The 25,822-nt window shown below is 45.4% G+C and overlaps 1 protein-coding gene across 1 annotated transcript in view; it reads right to left on the reverse strand.

The window, feature by feature from the left end:
• Positions 1 to 24,185, reverse strand: part of RAB10 (RAB10, member RAS oncogene family) — a 49,575-nt gene extending 25,390 nt beyond the window's left edge. The window contains exon 1 of the mRNA XM_037391497.1: positions 23,953 to 24,185. Within this exon, the coding sequence (XP_037247394.1) occupies positions 23,953 to 24,079 (127 nt within the window). The 5' untranslated portion in view covers positions 24,080 to 24,185. The remainder of the gene's footprint in view (positions 1 to 23,952) is intronic.
• Positions 24,186 to 25,822: the final 1,637 nt, after the last annotated feature.

Consider the following 25,822-nt stretch of genomic DNA (forward strand, 5'->3'; position numbering starts at 1 on the left):
TATTAACCCAGCCAAGGAAATTAACTCTTCTCTACACTGAGAGGGATTTAGCCAACTCTAGTATTTGGGGATAAAATAAATCTCTAATTCCATGTTCTACTCAGCTTCCATTCCAATTACAATATAATACTAGTTCAGCCTTCGTAACAGAAAGACTGTTATAAATAGAAATGACTATTTGCCTCTAAATACTTTTAAAGTAGTTTTAACAGACTGGAAAAGCTAGAGTTCTGCATCGCTATAATGACCATTCAGCTCCAGGTCTTTCTAAAGAAGTTGCTGGTGACATTACACTGACAGAAACACAAAGGCTTCAGAGAGAGCAGATTACAGGTACGGGGAGTTTCCAGTAACATTAAGTTCAAGAAAGAGTTGAAGAGGGTAACGGGTATAAAAATTGAATGGCATGCAGAACAGACATATTACCATCACAGGAGGATAATGACAGAACTGATGAATTAAAGATCAGCATGAAATTACTCCCTCAAGTGTTGATAAGATACTCATCAACTTCAACAGGGCAAACTGGAATTCACTGAAAAACCTGAAAGTATACCGTCAGTCTATTAAACACTTAATGTTTAATTCCATACTTTCAAATAAAAATTTGGAAATGTTTGTCACTCTTCACTATAGCTCACACAGTTTAACAATGAAGTCTCCTTACAGGCAAGCTTCTGGCTCACTTCTGGGTTTCCTGCCAATTTCAAGTGTTTTACCAGCTGGTTACAGCAATATATGAGCCCAGGTCTGACCAAAACCTGAAGCCACAACTTTTAAAAAAAGACAGAAGCTATTTATGGATTCTTTAGGTTACTGGTCTTGGAGTATCAAGGCATAACAAGTACAACCATTAGTTGATCTCATGGTATGTTCAGACAAGATCTGCCCTTACACAAATACTGAAAGTCACTTCTGCCTAGTCACTGTAAGCACACAGACTAAGCAGAGTTTCAGAAGCTAGAAGGTCAGAGTTGCCATCAGGCCAGCAAAGTCAAGCTCTTCCATCCCTACATCAGCAAAGGTTATTGTCAACAGCTCCCGACCAAGCATTCCAGTTTTATTTGTGTAAGTTTAAATATCTGAATGTCTTGGCGAATACAGAACTCAATGGTTTTGCGTTTCCATTGCTCTCAGATCAAAGACATTAATGAATACCCACGACTTGTATCAGCAGAACAGCACGTTTGAAATCCATAATCACTGCATCTGAAGTTATATATCACTTTACACCTTGTCAAGCCCCTGCCAAGGTTTTGTAAAGATTATTCTTCTGTTGCTAAATCACAAACTAACTATTCCTGAAAAGTAAAAGACAGAATGCTATCAGTACAAGAGGGAGGGAGTGAAAAAAAAAAGTTATTTTCCAGTCCATTTCAGAGCTACAAATGATGAGCTAGCCCTTTTCAGACAGCACAAATTTTGTTTGCATTCTTTCCAAACAAAGACACCATTCAGCTCAGTGAGGATGCCGGGTGGTAGGAAGCAGAATGTAGGGCAAGAGAGGGGCAATGCTGCAGTGCTAGGAGCCTGACAATCAACCTGCACGTCCAATCACCATCAAACACAAACTGTAAGCAGCATATAAATAAGCACATTTTGTAATTCATTTCTTAGTAATTGCTTTGCAAATATCCTTTAACAGCACTACGTATTTTCAACTCAGGAAAAAAAGCAAACGTGCACAAATTCCTATTCGAGTCTTGTATCCTCAAGCTGCCCACCTTTGTGGTACAGGCTCTCGCAGCAGCAACTGTTTCCTTTAGCAGTGTACTTACACTTCAGCTATCAACACCTGAATTAACACAGCAGAATTCAGGCCACATTCAAATTTTCTGATGAGCACTGGGAGCCATCTGGATGGCTGCTTTCACCTGCACCCCTCCCAGGGTCAGTAGTCACAGAATGGGTTGGGTGGGAAGGCACCTTAAAGACCATCCCTCTCCCCCCAGCCCAGGCTGCCCCCAGCCCCGTCCAGCCTGGCCTTGAGCCCTGCCAGGGATGGGGCACCCACAGCTGCTCTGGGCAGCCTGGGCCAGCGCCTCGCCGCCCTCACAGGGAAGAATTTCTGCCTCATCTCTCATCTCCATCTCCCCTCTCTCATGTAAAGCCATTCCCCCGTGTGCCATCGCCACCTGCCCTTGCCCAAAGCCCCTCCCCAGCTTTCTTGCTGGCCCCTTTAGGCACTGGCAGGTGCTCTAAGGTCTCCCCGCAGCCTTCTCCTCCCCAGGCTGAGCCACCCCAGCTCTCCCAGCCTGCCCCCACAGCAGAGCTGCTCCAGCCCCTGAGCATCTCCCTGGCCTCCTCTGGCCCCACTCCAGCAGCTTGGTGTCTCTCCTGTGCTGGGGACCCCAGAGCCGGACGCAGCGCTGCAGGGGGGTGTCATGGGAGCAGAGCAGAGGGGCAGAGCCCCCTCCCTCGCCCTGCTGGCCACGCTGCTCTGCCTGCAGCCCAGGGTGCGGTAGGCTTGCTGGGCTGAGCGCAGTGCCGGGTCATTCTGAGCTTCTCATCAACCAGCACCCCTAAGTCCCTCTCCTGAGGGCTGCCCTCAGCCCACTCTCTGGCCAGCCCATAATCCTGAAGAAAGCAAGGTTCTCTGCCTGAGCTACAGCACTTTCTCCAAGGGTTTGAAAGCGTACCTGAATACCCCCCACACTAATCCATTTCAAACAACTAAAGCAAGGTGGAGCTCTTACAAACGCTTTACTAGCCAGAAAAGGATATAAACCTTATAATTATGCCTAAATTTTTAGAAATTCCAGTGTTAAGTAAAGAATGTGGCTGACTAGGCAGAGAGAAAACTATCTGCTATCCTCCCCTGAATTAACAACTTTCAAATTCACAAAGAAAGGAAGAACACAGCCTCATGATTTATGGCACATTAGTACAAAGAACACAACCTGTAGCATACCTATAGTTAGCACACCAGCGCCATCACAGAAACCCAGAGAAAAATTTTTATCCTTCAGGTATGTTTACAGCTTATAGTAAGGCCCAATAAACAGCCCTAAAATGTTTTTTAAAAAGTAACAATGCAATAGAAGAAAACTAAACAACAGCAGGAAAACACAAAAATAACTAAACCTGAAAGCTTTTAAAGTTCTGAAATTCACTTTGGGACAGAGACCTTTGTAGCACTTTGTCTAGTCTTTCTTACACAGAACTACTTGATCATGAGATCCCATGTTTCTCAAGACAGATTTATTATATTGTCTTTCAAACTTAACCTCTTAATGCAGAAGATAACTTCTAAAATGAACTCCTAAGCCAGATACTGCTTTATGAAGTTTATTAACGCCTAGAGCGTAACAGTAATAAAAAGGTGATTCCTCCAAGCCCTCCCAGTAACAAGCTTTCCCAATATATCAAGTCCAGAATTATAAACTCTCCAAAGTCACCGTAAGTCTTGGAAACAAGCTTTAATAGTTCAGAATGTTATCTTAACAAATGTTAATGTCTGCTTATACTTGGTATCAACAAAGTAGTTAGATCAAGTATTTTGTAAGAAAGCTGCAGATGTAAATATACTTTCTCCTTCCAAAGAAAGCCCAACACAAGTGTATCAGGCAAGAGACAAGAATTCTAGTTTTAATTAAGCTCTTAATGATCTCAGTTACTACTTGGGCTTTTCAAAATATTTATTCTACAAGGTATTCATACCTGCACAGTATGAATACACAACATTCCCAACCACACTCAACATTTTAAGTGCCAACACCACTTTTCAGAGGTCTTACATAAATTAGATTTCTAAAGTTTTCTCCCTTCTTCACACCTTCAACAAAAAAGTCTAACCGCTGCATTTTCTAGGTGTCATGCCAAATACCAGGACCTTGAACTTTGTGAGACAACGCTTTGCACTTGGAGTGAAAAGTGTTCCGAGGCTCAAGACTCAGACAAAAAGTATTTTGGAGGAGCGATATCAAACCCCAGATTAGGTGATGATTTTGTACCTAGGTACACTGGCACCAATTGAATCCCACTCTACAGACCCATACAAGTGTGCATGGATCACACAAACATATATGAACCTGTTTTAAAGAACCTTTACTCCTCATCTTACTGGAAAAAAGCCCAAACCACCAAACCTGCTTCTTAGCAAAACTTAAACTGAAGTCTGTTTGGATACTGCAAGGACTTCTTAAAAGCTGTTAATTTACAGCTGACAAACTTACAGATTAGATTATTTGGTAATCACCTCAATTCTCATTCCTCAGAGGAAAATATCTTATTGTGGCCTTTCAGTACTTGAAGGGGAACTACAAGAAAGATGGGGTCAAACTTTTTAGCAGGGCCTGTAGCAATGGGACAAGGGCTCACTGTTTTAAACTACAAGAGGGGAGATTCAGACTAGATACAAGGAAGACTTATTACACCGAGGGTGGTGAGGCACTGGCACAGGTTGCCCAGAGAGGTGGTTGGTGCCCCATCCCTAGGAACATTCAAGGTCAGGTTGGACAGGGCTCTGAGCAACCTGATGTGGTTGAAGATGTCCCCGCCTGTGGCAGGGAGGTGGGACTACATGGCCTTTAGAGCTCCCTTCCCACCCAAACCACTCTGTGATTCTATGAAATCCAAGGCCTGCATTTTCCCAAGCAGCACCTCACCTTGCCCGCAGCAGGGATTCTCCCCTGTGCTAGATGGGCTGCAATTCTTACTCTTAGCAAAAGCTGCCAGGGAGGCAGCTGCAGGGCCTGCAGGAGCAGCACCTCTACAGCTCCCTGGGATATATGCTTTCACTTGTCCATAAGAGATTAAGAAACAAACAGGCATCCATCACAAAGTGCCACAACTTTTTGCTAAGAGTATTTAGGACTACTTTGCAAGTCTGCAAACAAATCACTATTCAGATGGCTCTGGAAGAGAAGCTCAAGCTATTCACCATCTCATCCTTTGGCGACAGCTTGAGTGAAAGCATACGTTTTATCAGAGAGCACAAAATTCAGCTGACACTGTAAGGAACAGGAAGCTTTAGGCTAGCTAGGACAAGCCTCTGCAGTCATAGTAATTATTTCTGAAATACAGATTTGCTACCTTTGGCAGAAAGCATGGCATTCAACTACTGGTGCTGCCTCTCCTCTGTAACAGGTACCTAAAAAAAAGCTGGAACCCACATTTATCCTCTCCTATTGCTTGTGGCTTACACCTCACATGAAGTTCTCCAGCAGCTGGATCTCTGTGACTTAATTCTTTGTGAAGTTTCCTTCTCTGGAGAAATTGTAATAAAATAATAAAAGGAGTCACTAGACAAAGTCTCAAAACTCTTGCTCGCTAACGCAAGTCCGAATGAGATTATCAGAGAGACTGAGACAATGAGGAACCCTGAAAACCTGGACTGCTTGGCTTCTTTTTTTACAACTGAGAAATTGTAGGTCCAGGTAAGGAACTGATACTTTAGGTCATAACTTCTTTCTCTAACAAGACATTTATTCATCAGGAGTGAGGGATGACATTGCATTTGAACTCTTCCTTGTCTTTAGCCCTGATCACATGTAGCACGGTCAGCTAGCGGGGAAGGAACAGACTGGGAAAAGGGAAAGGCAACAAGTGTGACCAGCAACAAAAAAACAAGTGATAGAATCAAAATGAGAAGCCTATCAATGCTTTTCAGTCTGCCAAAACGCAAACAACGCAGTGCTTAGTTTAAACCTAGCAGGCAATACCAATTTCGCTCATGCCTTTGTAGAAGCATGTAGAGTTATCAAGGCAGCTCCAAACCTCTTGGTTTTACAGTACTGAATCTACCCTCCTCTCCAGCTTTCAAATACATTTAATCTGACAGGTAAACAAGATAGTAACTAAGTAAGAGAGTTAGTCTTCCTCTTTTGAGAAAGCTCACTTCACATGCATGCTTACCTACAGATTTTGTTTTGTGTATGTATACACATACATACAACACAGACCTATCTCCAGCCTCTTTTAAACTTACATGAGGCAATGAATTCTTTGAAGAAATAGAAGAAAATAGTATTAACACAAACTTCCATGTAAAACAAACAGCTCCCGTCTTGCTTTGCCAAGGTGAATACCGAGATGACTGAATGCAAGTTCTACAAAAATCACAGGAGCCCTCAGGGACCCCTTCTTGTGTCAGCACCCCTCGAACCTCTTCTGCAACACTCCTGGAGAGCTGTCATCAGATCATGCACCTCAACGCTGACCTACCGTTGGATGCAAAGCACAGCAGACAGCCCAGTGGGCAGGAGGTCTCAGGACCAGGCTATTTCGGCAGCTTGTGTCAGAGGCACATACCTCCGCGTTTACCCCAGTGCTTGCACATGCTGTGTTCTCCACCCGCAGGCAGGGAGCTGGGGAAGAGCGGGGTGAAAGGAAGGAGTTGCACGGCCAGACACAAAGCTCTACACAGACACGCAAGTTCTGGCTAGTACAATCACAGCTGTAATCCCAGTAGCAGTTGCTCCTCTTAAAAAGCCAGGGCAAGTTACTTTTGTCTCTCAAGTCAATTTTATCATCTTCATTTCAATAAAAATAGCTCAAGACTGACGCATAGAGCAAGCTACACTCTCCATAAGGCTTTTCCTTTTGTCTCATTCTTCTTAACCTGACACTAAAGCCTGCAAGTGTACCAACTACTGCAGGCAACTCCAAAAGCTGAAGGGACATTATCCACTACAACCAAACGCTGCTGTAAGACAAAGCAAAAATGAGGCACCTATATGCAAGAAAATGAATAACAGATTTAATAATTAATACTTTAATAGCACTTTTTTCAAAAGCTAACAATATATTTCTGAACCTGCCTGTTCTGGTTAGCAGAGGGGAATGGGTGGGAGTGGAAAAACAGAAGAAGAAAACTGTACCAGGTAGCAACCACCAGTCAGTGACTGAGTGTTGTTCTGCCTTCAAGGTACTGTTAGTTTCTCTGCAAAAACAAAATTGCATATTTTAACACAGCAAGAAGCTTGTAAGTTGCCTTCCAAAAAAGTTAAGCTAAGCAGTGTAATCAAACAACACAGCCAGAGGTGGATGGAGAACAGAGGCAGCGATCAGGTATCTCTCACCAGCTGAATACACAGGGCCAGACAGTTTGATTGCTGCCATTAGCCTAAGGTAACTCTGTATGAACTGCTGAACACCAAAGCTATACATAACGGAGGGTACCCCCTGCACACAGGTGACAGACAACACTTGGGAGTTACATTAGGCCACACTGTAGATTCCCATTTATTTTAACTAAAGGCTACTACCACACTGGTCAGACCTAAAATAAATGCTTACAACCCCGCCCCCCCAAAAAAAAAGTCTGTAATCATCCATGAGACAAACTTAAGCAAGAGATTTTCCTTCCAGTCTCCGAAGTTACAATGACTCAGGTCTCCCATTCCGTTGTAGCGTAGGGAGCACCTACAGGACTTGTTCAGACACAGCAGCCCAGCGCCAGGCCCAGTGCTCAGCAGTCAGAGCAAAGGGGTCCCAGAAAATGAATCGAGGCAGTGCTGGAGGGCTCCCAGAGCCACCACCTGGAAAAGGCTACTGGGAGAGCCAGTGGCAGCCCCCCAGGACCAACACTGAGGGTACTGGGAATCACAGAACCGGTGACATTGACGTGGCCCATTGGTTGCCTTTCTGCCCCCCACTAAACCTTTAATTCTATTATTTTTTGACATTCAGTGACTGGGAGCACAACAAAGTACTCAAGATATGAGCAAACTAGGGATTTACACTGTAGTAAAACACAAAGTCAATGAATCCCTGTGTTTCAGCATTTCATCTTCTCTGCAGTAAGTCTTTCCTAGCAGAGTGTGCAAACTACAGTGGCAACAAGAACTCACTCTTCCTGCTCTGCAAGGTTTCAGGTCTGCACTTACACAGCACCAGAAGTTGCATCTAAAAGTTAACACATACCTTACATGAAACCTTAGGACGCATACACTTAGTTAATTCTAGTAATCTAAAAGTCCTACAACTCAGCAAGAGAAAACATCCATGAAGTGTCCTGTTTGAGAGCCCATTTCTGATTGAGCTAGGCAGGGGAGGACAATGGTAACAGAAACAAGTGATTTAATTATTCAATTCTACCAGCCACAAATGATGATGTAATTAGTGTTAAATTTTTTTCCACCACTCCTTCCCACACATCCTGTCACTGGTGTCAATCCTCCCATCCCTAGACTACCACCTAAAGCCTCTCTTTTCCCAAAGACCATCCCTCACATGCTCTACTAGTCACCCATTCACTGAACAACCCATTGCATACTCACTTTTAGTACCCTTGTGAACTATCACTTGGGTAAACAGTCACTCCTTTATCTCGAGGTCACCAGCCTCAATCCATGACACCTCGATAGCAACAGCTACACAGAACTATTTTTCTGGTAACATTCATAGAATGTACCAGGGGAATAACTGTACCTTTGACTGGATCCACAGTACCTGAAACATCCTGAAAACTGGTATATTTGTAGATCAGGTATCAGAGCAGGTATCAAGAAAAGTAATTACGACCAGACCCCTCTCTCTGTAAAGCTAAGTTAAAGATTCTTAACCTGTATTTAACGATGGTTTTGCCAGTGAGATGGTGTTTATTTTAATAAACCACTCAATTCTAGCACCTATTTTTAAGAAAGCAGTAGATTCTCAAAATCCAAACAATCCATTTACCTGGATTTTTGCTAACCTTGATTCAGCAAAAATTTGCTAGAGATTTTTTTTTTTTTAATTAAAAAAAAAGTGATTTCCTTTCCAATAGACTGGTCAAGCCCTGTCAGCCTCTTCCAGTGACCCCTATGGCTCTTTCCTGAAACTTCCGTTTTTCAGTATGATTTTACAATATCTTTATAAAACTGTCATAAGTTTCACTTATACCACATTAATAGAGATAAATTCCAGAATAAGTAATGCAAGGGAGAACACAGGACATCAGCAGTAGCACTGCTGCCAGATCGCCTCCTACCAATTAATCTATTCTTAACAAAGCAGATGACAATCCTGTGAGACAGCAGCTTCCTACTGTGACCTACATTCTTCCATTCTAGATGCCTTTATTTGTTGTGCTTTCAAGTGCTGTCACATATCACGAACAAATAAGACTCACGCGTTGCAGGGATATTTGATTTATGCAAATCAACACTGATTAACTGATACAGGGGACTCAGCTGAATATCCATTTTGGTGACAAATCCAGTACTCTGGTTTATATCCCCCCAAATACCTGGCTTAATCCCCCCCAAACAATAGAAGGACTTTGTTATCCAGCCTGACCTCTTATCTGGGAAAGGCCACAGATCATGAACTCATTCACATATTCATCATCGGCAGAAACGGGGGATCCTCATACTGCACTGCTGCCTCCCCCATCTGCAGTTGTCTCGCTGGAGCTTTCCAAGCATTCTTCTTCATATTCCACCTGCATCCAGTTCAGATATGAACAATATTCAGAATTACAAGACTTGGGAAAGTGTCCTTCACTCTTGTTGTTCTAACTTGAAATTCTTTTTGAAGTGTTCCCATTTTCCTTCAAAGTGGCAGACAAGTCGTAAGCATGCAAGCTTCCTTCGTGCATCAGTTCATTTCAAGGACGCATGTTAAATCTAGGTCAAGACTCGGCCTTCCAGAGCACCAAAATATTTCTCTCACTACTAGCCTCACTCAAAACCTCTTCAACAATCATTCTTCAGAGATCTGTAATAAAATCACAAGTTAACACCTATGCGTTTATTCTAGAGTACAATCATTACAGAAGTCAATATTGCTACCAGAAATTTTTTAAAAGCACTTGGAGGCACTACTGAAAGTAAGTATTAAAAAAAATAATATAATCAAGGAGACAAAAGCATTATGAGTAGTCTGTTCTCCATATACCAGGTTGCTGCACCTACACAGCAACTGTGACCTTCCACCTCTCTACTACTGTCACCTATATTTTTTCAAAAAACAATCTTCAGAAACAAATCCTGAGATCTCTTTTTTTTCCACTTTACTCCCCTCCAATAGAGTGAGGTCCATTACCTTGCTATTATGCACTGGATACTTGCAGATGTAAATTGTTAAATTAGCTGGAACACAAACAGTAAGATTTTTGTGTCTTTAAATACAGATTATGCCCACACATTTAGGTCTCAGCACCCACAAGGCTGCAAGGAAGCAAAGAGTATCAATACATCAAGAATTCCACGAAGCTGCTTTTCCTTAAGTGGCATTGTTCAGATGTTTAACAGATTGATTACAATGTGAAGTGCTGTTCATCCCCATACTTGGAATTAAAACAGCAAATCCAAATAAATAGAAGGTAAGAAAGTACCATTCAGCACACATAGCTGAGGTCCCATCACATGGACCCACTCTGAAAGTATTTTAAAAAAATGGCACTGCCTCATTCAACAATAACATGGCAGTGACAAGAATTCCACATGTATCTCAGGTTCTAGCTCCCTTACTTCATCTACTGCACACCTTTAAATACTGACCTGCAAACAAAAAGGTAGTAATGAAGTTTATTTGCAAAGATTAGTACAAAATTTCCTGGAAAGTGAAAATAACTCCTCCAAGGGAGGAACTAAGATACAGGAGCTTAAGAACATTAATTAGAGGTGCCTGATCGGAGGTCTGTAGGGAAAAGTGTCTTAACAAAACAAAGATAATCCACAAGAGCTCAAATAACCTGGTTTCTAGTAACCTTTCCTTGAGAGGAGTCACGTCATACTCCTCCTCCATGTTCAAAGGGAGTGATGACAGCACACATGCATTAGGTCTCCACAATTCAATCCACAATTTTGGGTGATGACAAACACCACTGGTGATTTAAATTGAGGGAGACAGCTGAGGGCAATACGAAAGAACAACATGTTTTTTCTACCTCTGGCAAAGCACAGGGTAGGGGACTCCTGGGAAGCTCTAACTGCATCAGCCCAGCCCATGAAAACCTCCCAGGTATGAAACACTGAACAGCACAATGAGGCCACATCCAGCAGTGAGTCAACTAAAGCAAGGGTAAGTCCCCAGGAGCAGAACACTTCAGCCAGTGCGCCGAAGGCATCCTGGTATGTGTTCTAATGTCATGGTTTTGACTTAAGCACTATCACTCTCCGTATCTCCTGAACTTTGCCCAGGCCCTGATAACCAGGGCAAGGACCATTTCCCAATAAAATGGAGGCAGCACTAGATTTCTGGTCATCAAGTGACAGCCATTTCCAGGGTTAAGTATTCGGCACATTTAGCTTAAGCATGAATTCAGTAGATATAGGTCTAAGAACAGCTGCCATGATTCTGGGTGCAGTGAGTCTACCTAACATTCACACCAAGCAGACTGAAGTTGAGATTCCAGACAATGACGAAGGTTCAAGAATCTCCTTTGGTGTGAATAACCCATCACGTACAACAGGGACAGAAGCCATCTCTCAGGCCAGAACCGGTTATGAAGCCTTCTCTCCTCCCCAGTTGCCTTCATCTCATTTACAAGCATTAAAGCAACTTTTGTTTAGTGAAGTCTAACTATATACAGCCCATAAGTTGGGGTTCGGCAGTCCTCAATACAGCCTGCTGTGCAGAAAGATCAGAGGTGGCCACAGAAAGCAAGCAGCTCAACCCATGAAGGTCCCACAGGATCTCTCTTCACTTAACCATATTCCTTCCAGTGAAGGAGTTTCAGAAGTCATTTGAAAGTACAGTTCAAATTTATTTCTATATAAAAAAAATATCTCTGCTCAGAAAGAAAACTAAAGCTTCCTGTTGACACCACCTACACAGCCACTTAGGTCTATGAGATCACGTACAGTTTCAACACAAGCAGTTACTTTTCCCAGAAAAAGAAACTTAATCATTTTGTTACTCCAGCAGCTAAACCTTGCACAAAGCTCCCACAAGCAAAATAAAAGAAAATGAACAAAGGAACTATTTTAGTGATGTTTTATGCATACCAAGAGACAGAAGAGACAGTAAGGTTTTTATTCATAAGGTAGTAAAGGGGGATGGGGTGGGGGGAGGGGCAGGAAATGAAGCTCTAGCAAGAAGCAGTACTTCAGAATTGTTCCCATGCAGCAATAATCCCTGCTTAGTGTCAGTAATTCCAGGTCTGAGGGCCGATTTAATTCTCTGCCATTACATCTTTCACTTTCTTATATACTCAAACTTCTAGCCCAGGCACCAGAACTCTGCCAGCCACCTTTACCAGCACATATTTTTAGGCAGGGCATCACACAAAGCAGACGTATCCCTGCAAACCCTTTTGTCAGCAAAGCCCTTTAGGTCCCATACCTAAAAAAATCATGGCGGGGAAAGGTCTGGACTCCAGAAAGCCTACAGACAGTTCACAAACAAATTCACAGCTAATTGGAATTCTACTCTAAACCACCAAGGATATGCACTAAGTTTGTTCAAGTTCAATTACAGCCAATTAAATCAGTTTTCATGCACATCTTAGCCTACTTACACTGTATTTGTTAGCTAGAATATATACAGTACATGAATCTGCTTTCACATAAACTGCTTCTATTTATGAAACAAAATTTGTCCTCAAATTACATTTAAAAAAATTCAAGTTAACACTTACCCTGGCTAATTTATACTCAGCAGACAGACAAGTAGATTCATTCCAGAAAAGCATTATCTTTACTGAAGAGGCAGGTACTGTCTTAGAGGCCATTAAAAAGATTCAGCCATTCAATCCGTTATAAATAGTTAGAAGAAGCTCAAGAAGAGCCCAGAAGCTCTTTCCATTCCCAGCTTCCGCAACTATGACCCACTGCAGTGCAGAAACTCAGAACAGTTACTTCTTGTTTCAGTAATTATAACTCCTTACTGCCGAAGAAAGGAAGGAAAGACCATCACTTGTATTTTCAGACCAGGCAACTTGCTGGAACATATACTCTTCAGCTGAACCCACTGACCTATATTTTAGTAGTTTCAGCCACGCCAGCAGATGAAAGACACTAAATACACTGAAACACTGCCACAGGTACCGCATCAGGATTTCAAATTTCTAACAGCAAAACGGAGAGATTCTCCCATCGTTTCCAAAGAGACTTAGCAGTTTGTTTACATGATGTCATCACTACCAGTATTTGAGAAATGAAAGCTTGTAATGCTTTATACACCTCATAGTACAACTGAAGTTTTCCAAAGTCATTATGGCTTTATGAGGGCCACCAAGTACTTACTGCACTTAACTTTTAAATGTTTTCTCTGGTGAAACAGTCTACCAGCTGCCTTTTTCAACTCACTGAGAAGAACACATGTGCTTGTAAGTGACATTGCTGGAAATGACACACAGAAAATACTACCCTTAAAGTACCCTAAGTCAAGTTACCTAGGCTACACTACAGCCGCAACTTTGGTCGTTGTTGGCGTTGGATACATACTCACACTACTAAAGCACCAGGCACTGCAGTCTTAAAATGCTATCTGAGCATCATTCCCATTTACAAGAGGGTTGAAATAAGCTGTGACCCAGCCCTTTGTCAAATTTTCAATACTAAATTGCTGGTTAAGGACACACCTATTATTTCCTACACAGACTCCAAAGAATGGCATTGTCTAGTGTTAAATACAGCATATTCAACTTTGAAGCTCCATTGCTTGCACTGCATTAGCACAATTCAATATGTATTTAACTGAAGCACTTGCCTATGATTTAGGATGCTTTCAGTTACTGAATATCAACTTACACTCCAATACCTAAGTTTCAGAAGAAGCTTGAATTTATTAACCCTTCAGCATCAAGAAACACAGGGACTTCAGAGTCAAAGCATGGCAGCTACTTACCTTGGTTTACACCAAGTTCTAGGAATCTATAGAATCTCCACACCTTGAGCTGTAGGCACAGTGTGACCATCAAAGCTCCTCCAACTCCCTGCTCTTGGAAGAGGTCAAGTTTTTGTCACACCAGATGTTTCTACTCAACCTCTAAGGTCCCCAGCAAGCAAGATGATGAATGTAGTGTTGTCAAGCTATGAGCAGGAAAAAAGCTTCAAGTAAAAAAAAAAAAAAGAGGGGGGGGGGGGGCAAAAAACATGCCTATGCTACAATATTGCCCAGAAGCACCACATTTATCAGTAAGTTTTATCACCTTTTTCAGGTAATACGGATACTGCAACACTCAAATTGAACTCATAGAAAGAGCCTGGAAATTACATACTGAGAAAAGAGCCAGGAATTACATACTTGTGAACTGAAAAAAAACCGAAAGAACGTCATACAACACACCTAGAACCAAAAGGTTAGTGCTACCCCCAAAACACTGGCTTCTCCCAAGGTAGCACTGGAGGGTGTAAAGACTTGTTTGGATTCTTTGTAGTTTGCTGTACGCTGCGGCAAGATTAGCTACACCTCATCTGCAAGAAGAAAAAAGCTCAAGCTAGCCAGCACCTTTGCCAGCTCTCTTGCGCCTCAAGATGATGAGAATTTATGCTTACTTGGCAAAGCAACCACGGAGACTCACAGTTTTCAATTCTTATGGAATAAACCTGTTTCCCTTTGCACTGAAGGGAGCACCAAAGTGGTCACACAGTCAGCTATCCCACCTCAGCAAAGGAACTGCACCCCACATCTATCCTGCAACAAAGCATGTGACTACGCTGTTGAAAAGGACTATGTCAGAAAATTACATCAAGGTTTATACAGAGCTGGGGCTGAAGAAGAGTTTTACCCATAGCTGGACCAGCAGCACCGCAAATTACACGGTTAGAAACACAACAGTGACAGCAGCTCTGACCCAAAGAGAGCCTGCTCAGAGTTCGGCAGCAGTGCTGAAGCTCCTGCAAAAGCTAGATGAGCAACATCCAAACTTGCCCTGAGCAAGCCATCACATGCCACCTCTATCAGTTTTTTCTTCTACCTCTTAAGAAACTACTTTGTTAGAAGCTCTTCACAAAGCTGTTGGCTTTGCAAAGCCACCTTCAGATCTAATACTCTGATCAAAAGGCTACTTCCAGCAGGAATCTCTCCAGACTATAATGCTTTCAGTCAGACCCAGCAGCCAGCTCTAACACACACTGGGAATTCGGACCTTTAACCCAGGTCCTGTCCTGGCACCCAGGACCAACACTGTTAGTTCAGACTGCCTGAGGTCTCTTCTAGAAATATGTTTATTACCCCAAAGACAGCAATCCCATCATTTCTCTGTATCTGTTCTGGTTGCACACCACCTTCATCACAATTTTTTCCCCAAACACCCAGGCTGAGTTTTCGTGTTGTACCTTGTGTCCGCAGCTTCTTGTCCTCAGCAGCAGCCTCAGGCAGCACTGCAGCGAACGCCCATGACCCGAACCCAGGCAGCCACATCCTCCTGGTTCTCTGGCTGGTTCTCTGACCAAGACCTCCTGGTTCTTGGTCAAGGCCTCAAGCACACCGGGACGCATGCCTTGGCACATGGCCACAATGTCTCAGCAGACACTAACGGTCTAATACTGTCACAGGTGGAGTTTCTGAGCCCACTTCCATGCAAGCCACCAGCATTTCTGTTCACCAGTCCTGCTCACTGAAGTAGACAGAGAAGCACCAGACGTTCCAGGCACCAGATTTTGCAGAGAACTCTCATTTCTGGTCCATGCTATCCCAGACAAACTAACATGAAATATAAAACCCAAAGAACTAGCTGGTAGTTATCTTTCTTTGCACCAGAAACCTGCATAGCTAAAATAAATAAATAAACTTGTTGTTTATTGGCAAGATCAAAAAGTTACACTGAGATGAAAGCATTTCACAGTAATGCTAAATGAAACAGAAGCATTGGTGGGATTCATTTAATAAACAATTAGACAGCTATATTTAAGTTACACACCTAAGCTTCCTCTAAAGTGAAAGGCGTGCATATGTACAGCCATGTTCGGATGGACGGGTTTCTTATTTTCCCTCGCCCCAACTACAGAAGAGGCCTAGGCAGCTAACCCACACTGACAGTTCAGCTTTTAACAAGCGAGTTATGCTAGAGGAATCCCATTTCAGAAAAGGGAGGGAAGAGGCTAAGACACAGACTGCAGCAAGCCTTTGAAAGTGTGAAATTAAGATTGCTACCTAAGGAACTGTTAATATCTAGATACTGCTACCAAGATTTTCAACTTTTTTTTAATTATCTGCATTAGACGTTTACTGTAGATCTGCAATAGTTGAACAGTTTAAAAAGTGCAATCAAGTTAGCTACTACAGGCAAGTAAGCTGCCAGTGAGATATGGTGGTGAGGAAGAGCAAGTAACATGCCTACAGTTAGAAGGGAAGGAGAGCTGACACTTGGCACACAAATACATCAGACATCAAGAGGTTAATTCCTGTGTCCAGATGCCTGAAGTTAGTACCTGAACACCTGAAGTAAAATGTAAAATTACCTTTACTCTAGAAGACTAAAAGGCTGGTAACACCAAGTTAAGACATAATCTCAGAGGGCAGAATAACTTTTTATTTGGGACCACGTGCATACAGTTCAGTGAATGCTGCCACAGAACAGACACAGGAGTTTGATCTCAAATGTGAGCCACAGATGAGAACTCGACAAGAGCATCTTCAACAAACCTTCTGATAACCTCATAAATCAAAGGACAGCCAAGGAAGCGGTACCATACCCTGGCTTAAAATGGGTAAACACCTGAAGTTATCACAGCACTACCCATCTCTGTAAAGCATGTCTTTTAAGGGTTCTGAAGCTCAGATCTTGGGCCAAGACAGCCTCCACTGAAGACAATGTTGGTCACGGCCCTGTCAGACTGTGGTACTAACGGAACTCCCCATACGTAAAGCAGATGCCACACCAGACCCACATTATCATGAAGAGACCATTTCCAGCATTCCCCTCAGTCAGACACTGCTTCAGCGTATCTGGTATCTGTAAGAGTTAATCATTTGTTGAAATATGGAAGAACACCAGTCTGAAAAGCATCCTTGAGGAAAAGCTGCGGGTATAGATAGCAGTGTAGGTATTCCCTACTTAATGGCAAACCAAGCAAGCAGGCCTCTCTCAGGGAGTGCTGAGTCAGATTTTGGAAATGCAAGAGACAACCTGTATTCTCCAGGCCAACGCAGTATAAAACAGCCAAAATCCCAGTGGGAAAGAAAGCCTCAAGTGTTTTAGCTACAGAAAAGAACAAAAATATGCAGAGACTTTAGTTAAAACCCACGCAAGATTCTAGTTAAACCCACGCAGAAAAGAAACAACCCACACAGTTAAGTTTTACCGTAACACTCACATTCAAGACTACTTGCAGCAGTAGCTCTTGTCCTCTTTCCTGTTTCCCCAGGGCCAGACAGGGAATTCCCACAGCACCGGGAATTTGACAAGCCTGTTTTTCACAAAGCCTTTCTGAAGTACCTTACCCCCTCTCTCAAGGATACAAAAAATCAACACCGGCTGAAACCTTTTCTCCACATATTGTGTCATCAGAAGGTGACATAGCAAAGCAGGCACCGGCTGCTGCTGCCAGGAGAATACGTGCAGCCTGCTTCCATCCAATGCTTTCCTGGGCATTTCTCAACCCCAGGCAGGATGAAGTTTCCTGGCAGGAGCAGCCTGCTCCCAGCCGCTCTCCTTCCCGAGATTCTCTGGCTCTTCCTCCACCGCACTGCTAACAAGCAGGAACACGCTGCCTTTCCACAGCTCCAGAAAGGAAAAGTACAAGAGCAAGCTGTTGCCACCTGAATGGTGGAAGCAACCCACACCCTGCTCCCGAGGGCTGCCAGGAGCAGGTACAGCAAGTATGGCCTGCCAAGACGATATCCCACACATGATGCAGCATCACTGGACTGGAGGCAGCAACATCTGCTTAGCACAACCTAAAAAAGCCCCTAATGTTAGGATTATTCTTCTTTTCTGTCCCCTGAAGAAGTATTTATCAATAGACTCTCAACCAATTCTCTAATTAAATATCAGTATTAACTTTAAGGGTAGAAAAGATTGTTTTCCCAGGATAAAGAGAGGGGAGTAACAGATTTTCTTTTGAAAGAGGTAAATCAGGAAGTCAAGAGGAAATCGCTTCTCTGCACCCCCTAGTTTGTGCTTATCACTTGACAAGGCACTAAAAATAGTCACTTCAAAAAAAACATGAAGGCTGTATCTCTGACATAGAGGCTCCTGCACAAGTTTTCTACCAACATCACAGGCATTTATGTGCTCTTGTAAAATTCAAGATCAGACCACTGAGTATACGGACAGCCTGTCAGAAGAAGCTACAGGCCTGTGCTCCAAATCCAAAACACATTTTATCCTAGAAACTGTTAACGACTTCATCCACTCTTTATCTTTTCCACTTACTGCTGAAGTGACAGCTCAGTCTCCTCCTGGACACCGTGCTGGCTTAATTGGAGCAGCCAACCTCCACACACTGTCTTCCATTTGTCTCCACATCTTCTGATCATACTTAGCACATTTATGTAACAGCTGCCTATTAGTTTCAGTTGAACATAAATAGCACGTCAGTGCAAGGACAAACAGAAAAAGGAGCAGCAGAGCTATGTGTCCTGCACCGCCACCGCACAGGTATGTGCCTGAGGACTGGGGTTCAGCAGCTTTCTCACCTTCCACCAACTGTCTTTTGCCCCGAGGCAGAGACAGAAGCAGCACTGGGAGAGGAGCAAGCCCAGGTTAGGGTTTGTTTCATACTGGGTGCAGGAGGGAGGAGGGAACGCTAGCACTGCTGCCAAGCACTTTGTTAGCACGGAATAGCAACCCTAAAGTGAATTTTCACAAGTAACCGCTCAGTAGAAGTACCACCTACTCTGGTGTTTCCATGTCCCCAGATGCCCTATGCCCTCTGCCAGTACAGATTTACATGGTAACATGAGAAGCCAGATCAGGGAACTGATCCAGCTCAGCTGAAAAAATAGCTATGTTAAAAAAAAAGTTTCCAGACAGCTCCCTTTCTCAGCTTTTCACCGTACAGCCATCCACACACAGCGCTGCGAGGCATGCAACAAAACTGCTGCTCATTATCTGTGGCCCTAGATTAAAAAAAAAAAAAAAAAAAGAAAACCAGTAAAACAAAAAGAAAACCCCACCCCACCCCAATCATCCCATATCTCATAAGTCCAATCCACTCTATAACCCTTCTCCTGGGCATCCCAGCAGACAGAAGTGAGAAGAACCACTCTCTCCAGGCCAAAGAATACATGTTCAACCTCCAGCAACCAGTAGCTGAGGGGTTTCCCAAGCTCGAGACTGCATCCAGAGCATCACATCTAACAGCCACCGATGGAGTCACTTCAATCTTCGACTTTCATTCTGAACCTGCTTACACTTTCCCCTCCAAAACTTCCTGTGACAGCAAGTTTTACAGCTCAGTTACCTGTGTGTAGAAATTATTTTTGCATCTCTTGATAAGTGATGATTTGTGGACCCCATGTCATAAAAATGACTGAACAGGAGTTGGGTGTGGGGTGTTTGTTGGGGGTGGTTTGCTGGTTGGGTTTTTTGTTTTCCTAATTCACCTGCTCCATGCCAGGAGTCAAATACGGACTGAACCCACAGCCTGGGGACAATATAAACAAAACTCAAAATTGTTTGCGCTCCTACAAGCTACAGATGAGACAAAAAAGGAAAAGTAAGCCAGTAGTTTCAGCTGCTGTAGTAATACTCTTTCTTTGGACCCCAGAAACTACTTGTTATTCAAACTTCACCGCAAGCACCATAAAAAGCATTTTCACAATACAAAACAATCTGCACCTAGCTTGTTTTGCCACGATCTGCCAGGTTCTTCCCCATTCTCCACCTCGGACTCCTTCCTTCCCAATATTAATATATCACAATCATGGGCAAATAAATCCTTCCAAGATGTAAGAAGAAACTTGTATTTAATATTTTTGATATCTGAGGACAGATTTTTGAAAACATCACTGCTTAAATTTAGCAATACGCAATGATTCCACAGTCAGTGCTTAGCAACTCAAAATCACTTCTAGTAAAGGCCAAATAAACAAACAAACGAGAAAAAACAATATTGTCAGAAACCTTCGCATTTAAAACAATAGAGACTTGCACACTCCCAGCACAGCTTTGCCATCAAGAACTTGTATGTGTTCAGAATAAAATAAGGGGTGATCAAACCTCAAACATCACACTGCTTTTTCTCCCTCTCTTCAGATTTGTAGAGTTGCAATCAGTGTGAGTAAAGTCCAGAAAAGCAGAACAAAACTGCATCTTCAGTATGGGTTAAGATCCATGGATGCTTTAGCTATATCAGTAGCATTTAGAGGGAATCTCACAATGATTACATACCCTTTGTTCTCTTGAGTGCATTACTAGAGGTAGTCAGATTTCATGGGAAAACATTTTTTGTGACTCATCTTAATTTGCATTTCACTTGAGCATGTAATTGCTATTGTTTGACTGAGTTCAGTTTTGACATTCACATTTTTAGACAGACAGCCTTGCAGGAACAGACCCCTCCACCTGCTTATGTCCAGGCAGCAAAGGGCAGGGCTTTACCTGCTGACCCTGAACAGCTTCACAAAGTGTGCCTGCTGAGCTCTGACAGATCATTTTTCAATGCTTCACTTCAAACTGTCATCAACTTGACACATTGAATGCCAGTAAAAAAAAAAATTGCTAAAGAAAATGAAGATCTTAAGTATACATTGACCGGAAGTTACTTGTACTAACATTTTTAACATTAAAAATAAAGAAAATCTACTGGTAGCACAAGTGGCAGCAGAGAAAATACTAAAATTAGCAGTGTTAGGGGAGAGGGGAGACCAGGCAGCAGCCCATTAAGAGAAGTCGCCAGTATTCTGTGCTTAGGAGCACCACACTCCTAAGGGGAACATCACTGTCTAGAGGAACAGCTACCACCACCAGACCTGACTCAACTGTAGAGCATCTTGTAGAACACAACTGAAAAGTGACCACAATTTCTCAAAAAAGATAACAAAAATGATTTTTGCACCAGAGGATTACTGAAGAGTTATTAAAATTAAAAATGGTTTGTGACAGACTAAGTCTTCTCTAACTTATTCCCTTTCTACCTGAAAACAGCAGCACAGCATTTGAGGACAAGGCCCCTGCTCTCCCCAGGGAGGTTACGATGACTTAGGGATTCTTGCAGAAGAGCCATCTGGATTATTTATAGTACATCTAGACAGGGTAATGAAATCATTCACACATGCACCTCATCACATCCAAAAGATTAACTGCTGTTTTAGCAGGAAATATTAGATTGAAGTGATTCAAAGTCAAATGTTTAAAGAGTATACTCAATTACAGGTATAGTAAATTATATCCCAGCTTCCATCATGGATCATGCTTCATCCGTCCTATAAATGTGTAAAAATGAGAGTAAATAAATATAAGTTACTAACACAAAGTAGAAATGCATTATTATTGTATCTTCACTTACATATGCAGACAACCCTCGGGTTTTATAGAATTAAAACACTGCCCGCCACACACACTTGTCTTTATATATACGCAGGCTAGTTTCAATATTCTTTGAGACCTGTCTTTTCCTATGAAGACTAGAAAGACTCAGCCAGTCCCTGCTTACAGCCACCAACACTACGCCAAGTTTCACTTCCTTGGCTATCTCAGGTCTTTGGTGGAGCTCAGTGTAAACACAGAGCCACGAATCAGAGCTAACAAGCTACCAAGTTTGTTGTTTGGGTTTTTTTAAATATAAGGAGCAATTCAGTCAATAAGCCTGTCACCTTCCATGTCCCCTATTGCGTACACAAGTGCTTTGGAAATAGTATTTCCTTGTTGCTACATGTCAAAGACTCCACCTGAGTTTTTTCCTGAAACTCCCCACTTACAGCTGCAAAAGCAGCCCAAGTTGCACAGCTACTGTTGCAGGACTTATCGCAGCAGGTACCACCAGGCAAAGCACCTTTCCAGGCTCCATGTTATGTTCCTGGATTGCCATTGCTGCCATCACTGCTGCAGCAGAGGAAAACCTAAGAAAGTCTAAAAACTGTATTTACTGGTGATAGTTTGAGATAACGTATTTTCAAAATGATTACTCAATCGCTTTGTTGTAATAATGCGGAGAACAACTAAATGGACAGGTATTTTAACCCAGTTCAAGATTTTTCATTCATGGATGGGCTACATGCTAATGCAGTCTCCCTTTCAACTGACACTACTTTGCACGGGACACTTTCCCACCAAGTTTCCTCATTACCCCGCTACTTACAAAAGAACAACGGAAACAATACATTATTTAAGACATCTTTGGGCAGTTAAGCACCTGGAATTCAGCACCACACAGAAAACCTATTTGTACCCAAAAATCTGCTAAATTCCACCATGTAACTAAATATTTAGTTCAGAATTTAGGAAATAAAACTTGTTTGCCTTCAGGTGTACATGCACTACGGTTTATGTACTCCAGAAATAAATACCTACTGGTCTAAATTGGTCTGACTGTCCAGTAACACTTCCAAACCCTGCACGTGCACACTTGCTACCAAACCTGATGATACTCTGCTTGAATGCTCAAAACTACAATTAGACCAAGAACTAACAGTAATTACTAAATTACTAATTACTAAAAATCGCTCATCACTAAGAGCACAAGTTCTCTGGAGCCACCATGCATCTGCTGACTTCTTAACTAAGACGCTGACTATTTTTAACTTTGAGAATTGAAATAAATGTTCCCAGCAAACACAGAAAGCAACAAATGCCATGTGATCTGGGTAAGAATTTGCCAAGCAGCGCAGAATTACACTATGGCCACGGCAGCAAAATAAATACAGCCTTCCATAGTCAAGGTATGCAACTCTAAGAAACAAGATTAAGCAACCGTCACTCACATGCCCCTCAAACAATTCAGCAAAACCCCAAGCTAAGGCCCTAAATGCTTTTAGGCAACAACCATGTCTTGACACTTAATTGTCCCAAATATATCTTCTTTCACTTTAAATTACCCAAGGCTTTCTCAAGAGCGTCTTTTCTAGGGTGACGTTTCAACACCAACGAGGAAGTACACAGGAGTGTACTTAAACCTAGCAACAAGATTTACACCAAAACTATGTTCTCCTACCCTCAGCAAACAGCTGTACAGCCAATCATTTAAGGGATTTGTATCAAGCACAAAAAGCCAGATGCCAATCAAACACCCCCCAAGTTTTTCATTTTTCCACATGTAGGTATCTGCATGTTGCACCAGTGGGTACTGCAAGAAAGAGCAGAGGCATGAATTTTCTTAAATTGCCAGTCAGTCACCAAGATGGTTAGAAGCTGCTCGTCTGAACTCTTCATCTGCAAAGCAAGACCGGTGTTCAGAACAAAAAGCCAAACGCTACATGATGAACCCAGGAAGAAAGGATGTTAGGTGCAAGGCCTGCCTCACAGCACAGATGAAACGTAAAGAGGAATGCCTAGGAGGATACGCAGCTCTCCTTCACGATGTCAAAGAAACTACCTTAATCTGGAGCCGCACACCAACGAAGGGCTAAAGTCAGCTTTGCCAAGAAGCCCGGCGGCTCACTCAGCAGCGAGGGAAGGACAGCTTTGTTGGGTGAGAAAACAGACCCCACCCACAAGCGTAATCTGTAATCATTTCTGCTAAGCCACATCAATAGCCGGGAAGGTACCGTGCAGGGATGGCAACCCCACCGCCCTCATGCACGCCGGGGGGGGGGCGGGCCGCGGCAGTGATGGAAGGAGCCAGGTGGGCTCCGGCCGTTAGCTGGCGGAGGGAGGGAGGGGGGGGGCAAGCTGCCAAGGCAACCCCCACGGGAGGAAAAGAGGGGGTCGCTCAGGGTCACCGAGAGGCGAGAAAACTGCTGCGCTCAACTGCGGAGAAACGTCGATTCGTTCCTCCCTGCAGCAGAGGCCAAGCCGGCGGCGGGTGTGACCGGGGCGGCCGGCTCCGGGACGCAAGGAGGGGAAGGGGGGGCCGGGGGTGGCCCTGGACCCTGGGACACGGGTTTTGGCACAAGAGGGAGAAGCGCGACCAAGAGCTGCGAAGCAGCGGCCCGGGGCAGGGCTGCAAGAGCCCACCGGGGCGGGCACGGGGCGGGGGTTCCGCCTGAGGGAGGTGCCCGGGGGGGCGGCGGACCCCCGGGGGACGCACTGACCGATGGTGGAGATGAAGGTGGTGTTGAAGGCATCGTCGGAGAAGCGGAAGAGCACGCAGGTCTTGCCGACCCCCGAGTCCCCGATGAGAAGCAGCTTGAAGAGCAGGTCGTAGGTTTTCTTCGCCATGGGGAGGCGCGGCGGCCGCCGCCGCCCGCTCCGGCCCCCTGCTCGCCCCCCCGCCCTCCTTCACCGGGCGCCCCCGCCGCGGCTCCGCCCGCCCACCCCTGCCGGCAGCACCGGCCGCGCCGCGAGCGAGGGCGGCGGCGACGAGCGAGGAGGAGGAGGGGGCCCACAAAATGGCTTCCTGTCGTGGGGCGGCCCCAGCGCCGCGCCCGCTCCCCGCGCCGCCACGGGCCCGCTGCTCCTCACGGGGAGGTGGCGGCGCCCGGGCTCATAACCCCCCGGCTCGGCTCGGCGCGGCGCGGATCCCCCCGGCGCGGCTGCCCCGGACGGCGGCGGCTCCTCACAGGCGCTGCCGAGGCTGCGCGCGCCGCTCGGTAACCGCGCAGGCCTGCGGCGGCGGCGCGCACGCCCTGACGTCAGCACGCGGGCGCGCGGCCCTGGCGGCAACGGGGCTGCACGGCGGGGGTGGGGTATGGGGGGGCGGCGCGCGCACCCGCGTCCCGCCGCAGAACCCCGGCGTGGTGACGTCACCCGAGCTCGCGGCCGCGCGCCGGGGCGGGGCCTTGCGGGGAGGAGGCGGCCCCGCCCTCCCACCCTCGAGCCGCCGGAAGTCCCGCCCCCTCCTCGCTTACCGGGGCTCTGATTGGCTAAGCTCTCCTGCCAGTCTCTCCTCCTCCCCCGGGGGTGACGTCCCGGCGGCGGGGGGTGCGGAGGACGCCCCCTGGCGGCGGGCGGCGGTTCCGCGCCCTCTTTGGGACCCCGGCCCGGCCTTGGTGGCCCGCCCCGCCCCGCCCCGGGACTGGCCGTGAGCCCGGCAGCTCTGTCGCCGTACCCCGAGGCCCCGCCACTCTCCCAGGGTCACCACCCCCGCAGCCGGCGGCCCCCCAGGCCCGGGGGCGGCCTCACCGGGCCGCCTGCGCCTCAGGCCGCCCCGCCGGGCCCCGCAGGCTGGGCCTGGGCCCCGCGGGTTGAGCACGGTCCCGCAGCGGCCGCCAGCCTGCCGGGAGCCGGCCTGAGCCCGCAGCGGCCAGGGCTGGGCACCGCCATGGCAGCGCTGCCGGGGCACCGAGGCCCTGAGCACAACAGGCCGGGGGTGGCACAGAGGGAGCCCCCCTCACCAGCCTCCACCAGCCATGGCAGGCAGAACCCGGGCACGCCGCCACGCTGGGGCCGGGGCTCGGCCAGCGCAGCGCGGCACGATGGACTCGGATGGCGGCTGGGTCAAACCGGCACGATGGACCCGGGTAGCAGCTGGGTCAAACTGCCAGCAGGTGTGAGGTACCTCCTTGTGGCTACCTGGGTGCTCAGGGCATTTGGCCACCAACCGCTGAGAGCCAAGCGGCAGGGTCACCACTGAAGCCAGCTGAGATGCCCCGTCACAGGGAGTGTGTTACAGCCCCCCTCGCTTCAACCAGGCCGGAGCAGCGCGTGCCAAGCAAGAGGGCACGCGTGGGTGTTGGAACCCAAGCTGTCCCGCAGCGCAAGCCTACATGCTGCCGATGGCAATTTGCTTGCATAATTAAGTATTCTGTGATCAGTAATTTCCCGCTATTTGAAGGGTGCATTACCTCAAAACGTTCAATACCAGTCGTGTCCCTCCCACCCAGCCTCTCCCAAAGTACAGCTTAGGACGTCTCTGGAGACTGACACTCATGTTTATTTCCTTTGTATTTTGATTTCTCAGCCTTGGCGGCTCCTGTTTGCAGGCACGTTTCCCCTCGGTTAGTGGGGTACAAGGCTCTGTCT

This window comes from Falco rusticolus, chromosome 6 (assembly GCF_015220075.1).
Source record: "Falco rusticolus isolate bFalRus1 chromosome 6, bFalRus1.pri, whole genome shotgun sequence".
Lineage (NCBI taxonomy): Eukaryota > Metazoa > Chordata > Aves > Falconiformes > Falconidae > Falco > Falco rusticolus.